The 5,088-nt window shown below is 39.1% G+C and overlaps 2 protein-coding genes and 1 non-coding gene across 4 annotated transcripts in view; 2 read left to right on the top strand and 1 right to left on the bottom strand.

The window, feature by feature from the left end:
• The window catches only part of LOC104749048 (beta-glucosidase 8-like), a 3,400-nt gene extending 1,096 nt beyond the window's left edge, over positions 1-2,304 (top strand). The window contains exons 2-12 of one of the 2 annotated variants that reach the window (XM_010470622.2): positions 10-73; positions 155-207; positions 296-371; positions 482-553; positions 638-725; positions 806-1,052; positions 1,125-1,240; positions 1,313-1,542; positions 1,611-1,718; positions 1,796-1,886; positions 2,013-2,304. In XM_010470622.2, the coding sequence (XP_010468924.1) occupies positions 10-73; positions 155-207; positions 296-371; positions 482-553; positions 638-725; positions 806-1,052; positions 1,125-1,240; positions 1,313-1,542; positions 1,611-1,718; positions 1,796-1,886; positions 2,013-2,253 (1,386 nt within the window). In that variant the 3' untranslated portion in view covers positions 2,254-2,304. The remainder of the gene's footprint in view (positions 1-9; positions 74-154; positions 208-295; positions 372-481; positions 554-637; positions 726-805; positions 1,053-1,124; positions 1,241-1,312; positions 1,543-1,610; positions 1,719-1,795; positions 1,887-2,012) is intronic. The other variant, XM_019237599.1, reaches the window with a different exon arrangement.
• On the top strand, positions 2,454-2,524 carry TRNAG-CCC. The gene has a single exon. It is a non-coding gene; the product is annotated as a tRNA-Gly (tRNA).
• LOC104749047 (autophagy-related protein 18a) overlaps positions 2,841-5,088 on the bottom strand; it is a gene marked incomplete in the record, with an annotated part of 3,737 nt that continues 1,489 nt past the window's right edge. The window contains 4 exon segments of the mRNA XM_010470621.2: positions 2,841-3,099; positions 3,223-3,349; positions 3,432-3,639; positions 4,409-5,088. Coding sequence (XP_010468923.2) covers positions 3,009-3,099; positions 3,223-3,349; positions 3,432-3,639; positions 4,409-5,088 — 1,106 coding nt within the window.

The following is a 5,088-nucleotide window of genomic DNA, read 5'->3' as shown; positions in this document are numbered from 1 at the left end:
TGGAAATAGTGGGAAGGAGCTGCTGATGAAGAGGGAAGAACTCCTAGCGTCTGGGATACAACCTCCCACTGTTGTAATTGTTTAGATTAGTTTTTAAATTCTGAGTCCATTATTTGGCGTTTATATATATGAGCATAGGATCCCCTAATTGCAGATAATGGAAGTATTGGAGGAGATATAGCATGTGATGGGTATCACAAATACAAGGTTTCTCTTTTATATTCTTTGTTGTTTACTTGTCAAAGAAGTTATCAGCTCTGTTTTTCCAAATTCGATGTTTTTGTGACTTTTGCAGGAGGATGTTAAGCTGATGGCAGATATGGGCTTACAAGCATTCAGATTCTCTATCTCTTGGTCAAGACTTATACCTAGTTAATGCCTCTTCCTTGTTTCTTTGTTTGCTAGTAACTAACGAGATTGTTTCTGACCTCTTAAAACCCTTTTTTTTTNTTTTTTTTTTTTTTGCTGCGTACTTTTCCAGATGGAAGAGGACCCATTAACCCAAAAGGTCTATTGTTTTACAAGAACTTCATCAAAGAACTACGAAATCATGGTGAGGCTTTTTTACTTGATCCCCAACTAAAGCCAATTCAGTATAGCTTCTAGCTAAGATAATTTTTGACAAAACTATTAACAGGAATCGAGCCACACGCTACACTTTACCACTATGATCTTCCTCAGTCTCTTGAAGATGAGTACGGAGGATGGATCAACCGCAAAATCATGTAAAGTATCAAAGAAGATTCTGATCTAACAAAGTCACTTTTTTAAAGTTAAAAAATATTGTTTATTTGTTATATTGCAGAGAAGACTTCACTGCTTTTGCAGATGTTTGCTTCAGAGAGTTTGGGGAGGATGTGAAGCTATGGACTACAATCAACGAAGCTACAATATTCGCCATTGCTTATTATGGCCAAGGAAGAAGGTTTGGACATTGTACTCCTCCTACCAATTGCTCTACCGGAAATTCTTGTATGGATACATATATTGCAGGCCATAACATTTTGCTAGCTCATGCCTCCGCTTCCAATTTGTATAAACTAAAGTACAAGGTATACCTATTTTTATCTTTTTCGCTCTTAAAATCCTTAACCCGTATAAACACAGTTCAAATGATGGTGCAGAGGAAGCAAAGAGGATTCATAGGCCTTAGTATGTTTGCATTGGGGTTATCTCCTTACACAAACTCCAAGGAAGATGAAACCGCAACTGAAAGAGCTAAAGCTTTCCTCTTTGGGTGGTGAGGAATTAAGCTTTCTTTGTTTTAATAACTTGAGGACAAAATCTGAAAGACTAAGTTGATAAAATTCAGGATGTTGAAGCCTTTGGTATTTGGGGACTATCCGGATGAAATGAAGAGAACCTTGGGGTTGAGGTTACCTGTTTTCTCAGAGGAAGAGTCGGAGCAAGTGAAAGGATCATCTGACTTTATTGGAATTATTCACTACATAACAGTCTACGTCACAAACCAACCGGCACCTTCTATCTTTCCTAGCAGTACTAACGAAGCCTTCTTTGCAGACATTGGCGCATATATTATCTGTAAGCATAGTTTTATTTTCATCATCTTGGAAACTCTTTTTAGCTGATAAAAATTCTTCTTTGGACAGCCGCTGGGAATTATTCACTATTTGATGCCACTCCATGGGGTCTCGAAGGTGTTCTCGAGTATATAAAGCAGAGCTATAACAATCCTCCAATCTACATTCTTGAAAATGGTAACACTTCATTCTATTTTGTCTTCTTGCTCTGTTTTTGTCTTCTTGAAATCACACTTTTTTGTTCCTTAAAATAGGTAGACCCATGAAACACGATTCTATGCTACAGGACACACCAAGAGTTGAATACATTCAAGCTTACATTGGTGCTGTGCTCAACGCCATCAAGTACTATTATCCTTCTTTATCTTTTAGTTCATCATATTAGCATTGATTGTTTTAGTGGTCTGATGTCCCACTTCAATAATGGTTTACTTGACACACTGTTTCTGAAAACAATTTCTGACTGATCAGGAATGGATCAGACACGAGAGGTTACTTCGTATGGTCGATGTTGGATTTGTATGAGATAGATGGTGGATACAAGCTGAGCTTCGGAATGTACTATGTGAATTTCAGCGATCCTGGTCTCAAGAGGTCTCCAAAGCTCTCTGCTTCTTGGTACGCTAGTTTTCTCAATGGTACGATTGATGTTGTTTCTCAAGATATTACTACTCAGTTGCAAAGCAACTTCTCTGGTTCTTCTTCTCTGTAATGTTATGATTTGGTTTAATTATCCATTATAAGGAAAAAAACCCAGTGAATTTTCAAATGGTGTATCTTGTGAATCTGGATTCTAGAATTAGTTAAACAAATAAAACACTTGAACACAGTCACCAAGACTGGGCACAAAGCTCTATTGCTCCAAAATTTAACGTCAGCCAAAATCAATATTATGCGCCTATCAACTTAGAAGCGCATCTGGTGTAGTGGTATCATAGTACCCTCCCACGGTACTGACCAGGGTTCGATTCCCTGGATGCGCATTCTTCTCGTTTAGTTTTACAATTTTTGTTTTTTTGGATAAATAATAGACAACTCTTTTATATGAATGTTTGAATTCTAGCAATATACTTAGGGACTACATTCAAAGGCTAATTCTCTAGCAGTTTTGTTTGAGTTTAGTTATATGGAATTTTATCCTTTCGGTTTGGATACTAAAGTGCAAATATGTCACTAGGAAACCTCCTACTGTATTATAGTTTTTTGGATTTTTAACTAATATCGAATAGGACATCAGGTTCAGGTAGGTAACGTACGTACTCAAATCTTCCCAGTTTGCTGGGGGAAGACACAAATGGATGAGGCTTGAATAAGTTTTGGTTAGCGATCAAACGTTTTTACAAATTATAAGACCCCATTGATTATTATTATACAAACAAACTATACATTACACCATCGTAGCACCAAATCTCACTACTGAAGTAGTAGAGAGATTACATAAAAGGGACAAAAGAGAATAAAAGTTTTCTAGAAAACAGAAGGCGGTTTCAGGCAGTTGTGATACTCAAGCTGAGTCATTTCCCCGCCGTTCACCGGATCAAACTGGCATCTGTAGAAGCTGTTTGTAAACAACAAAGAACCCAAGTCCGGTCAAATCAAATATGCAATACACAGAGACCAAATAATAAAGAATTCAAGATTCCTCTAAACTCAACTGCATTTACAAGCATTTTTTGCTTACCTCCCATCCATGCCAAGAATAACAACTGTGTTCTTCTGATGACCAAAGGCGGCTATGTACTGAGTCCCTTCAACCAACCGGAACTGAGCCACCGACCACTCCGAGCTGAAATACTTTGGCAACACTCCTTATCGAGCAAAAGAGTCATGGTTACTCAACCAATGTGCTAAGTAATGAAAGCAACAGACTTTTGGGTTTGCAGTATTTACCTTTGAATAATGAAAGAGACGAAGATGGGGATGAATTAGAGCGAGTAAGTTCAGATGCAACACGTGATGTCTCTTTCACTTGAGCTCCAGAATTGACTTTGAGACCGAAAACATGGACGGTTCCTTTGTCACTTGAGACAGCTAACCACTCCGCATTTGAAGAGAAGGCCAAACTATAGATCTCCGCTCTATCTGCACCTCTTCTAACCTGTACAGTCACATCATCATGTTCGCATTATTGTTCCATGGACTCCAAAATCATATGGCATTGTTATAAGGATCACAAACAGAATTGAGATTTCCTAAAAATAAGAATCACAAAATCTCATAGCTTATACATGATGAGTGATTCCAACATCCTGATAAAGATGAATGCATAAAGAGTTTTTTTTCTACGGAGGAATTGATGCAAAACGACTTAATTCAGTGACTCCAATGAAAGGATATAAGAATCTGTGCAGCATAAGGAACAAGATCAGCCGCAACATAAACCACCACATGTTTTGTAATAACTATTACTTGCTGAAGGGTTTAATCAAGAAACTAGTAATGTTTTGATACTATAAACAGGTTCATCTCACTAAGAGAAAGATGCCTCCTTTTCAACATGTTTCACCCTCAGCAATCTATCAAGAGTAGTGTACCATCTAAATTTGGGACTTGAGGTTAAAAACGAAAGAAATCCACTGAGAAGAAAACGCTAAATCGACCACTATCATAATAAACACACGTATCCAACAATAGCAAGTAAACCAACTCGTAACAGTCACCCTAGAACATATATACGAACTTCTCTGCATCTTTCAGCTAATAATAGAAACTATGAAATGAGATCATAAAAATCCAGTCCTACCCAACTTTGCATACTTCATAATCAGAATCAGAAACCACTAGTCAGTGACTAAACCAGCAACAAATTTGGCAAGAAAACCAAAAAAAAGAAAGGATTTTGATGAATGAAAAGCGTAATACGGTACCTCTTGCCGCAAGGTGCCATCAATGGTATTGAACACCCGAACCAGAGTACCCTTGGAGCTAGCTGTGGCCAACAAATGTCCATCCTGAGTGAGAGCGAAGCAAGCTATTCTAGAATCATGAGCCATGATGAACTTGGTGCGTTTAGAAGCATAATGCTCGATCCGAACTTGGCCTTTCTGCAAACCTGGACAGACCAAAACCATAGAACCAATACCCTGAGAAACAGCACACAAGCCCTTAGGATTTGCAATGGTCTCAATCTGATGCATCAGCTTAAGGTCAGAGAAGTTGTAAACAAAAATCTTCTGCTCCAGAACGACAATAATACGATCCCTCCTGAGCCGGACCGATCGAACATCGGACCTGAAAGAGAGTTCTCCGATACATCGGCCCTGGTGATCATCCCAAATCATGACCTTGTTAGGAGGATACTGAGGATCAGGACCACCGCCTACGAGTGCTAAGATATTGCATCTGAAAAGCATCTCAACGACGGCAACACCACCGCCACGATCGAAATCACGGCGAAAAATCTCGCGAAAGGGATCGCAGTTAAGGATCCGGAAGCCACGATCGGTGCCAACAGCGAAGCAAGCATGGTCCTGGTTAAAGGAGAGGTGAAGCACGGACGGAGGAGGCGTCACCGGTAAATTGGGCGTAGGGGGAGAGATAGGAGGAA

The sequence above is a fragment of the Camelina sativa genome, chromosome 16, assembly GCF_000633955.1.
Source record: "Camelina sativa cultivar DH55 chromosome 16, Cs, whole genome shotgun sequence".
Taxonomy (NCBI): domain Eukaryota; kingdom Viridiplantae; phylum Streptophyta; class Magnoliopsida; order Brassicales; family Brassicaceae; genus Camelina; species Camelina sativa.
Note: the sequence above shows the minus strand (reverse complement) of the source record. Positions and strands in the feature narration are given on the sequence as shown.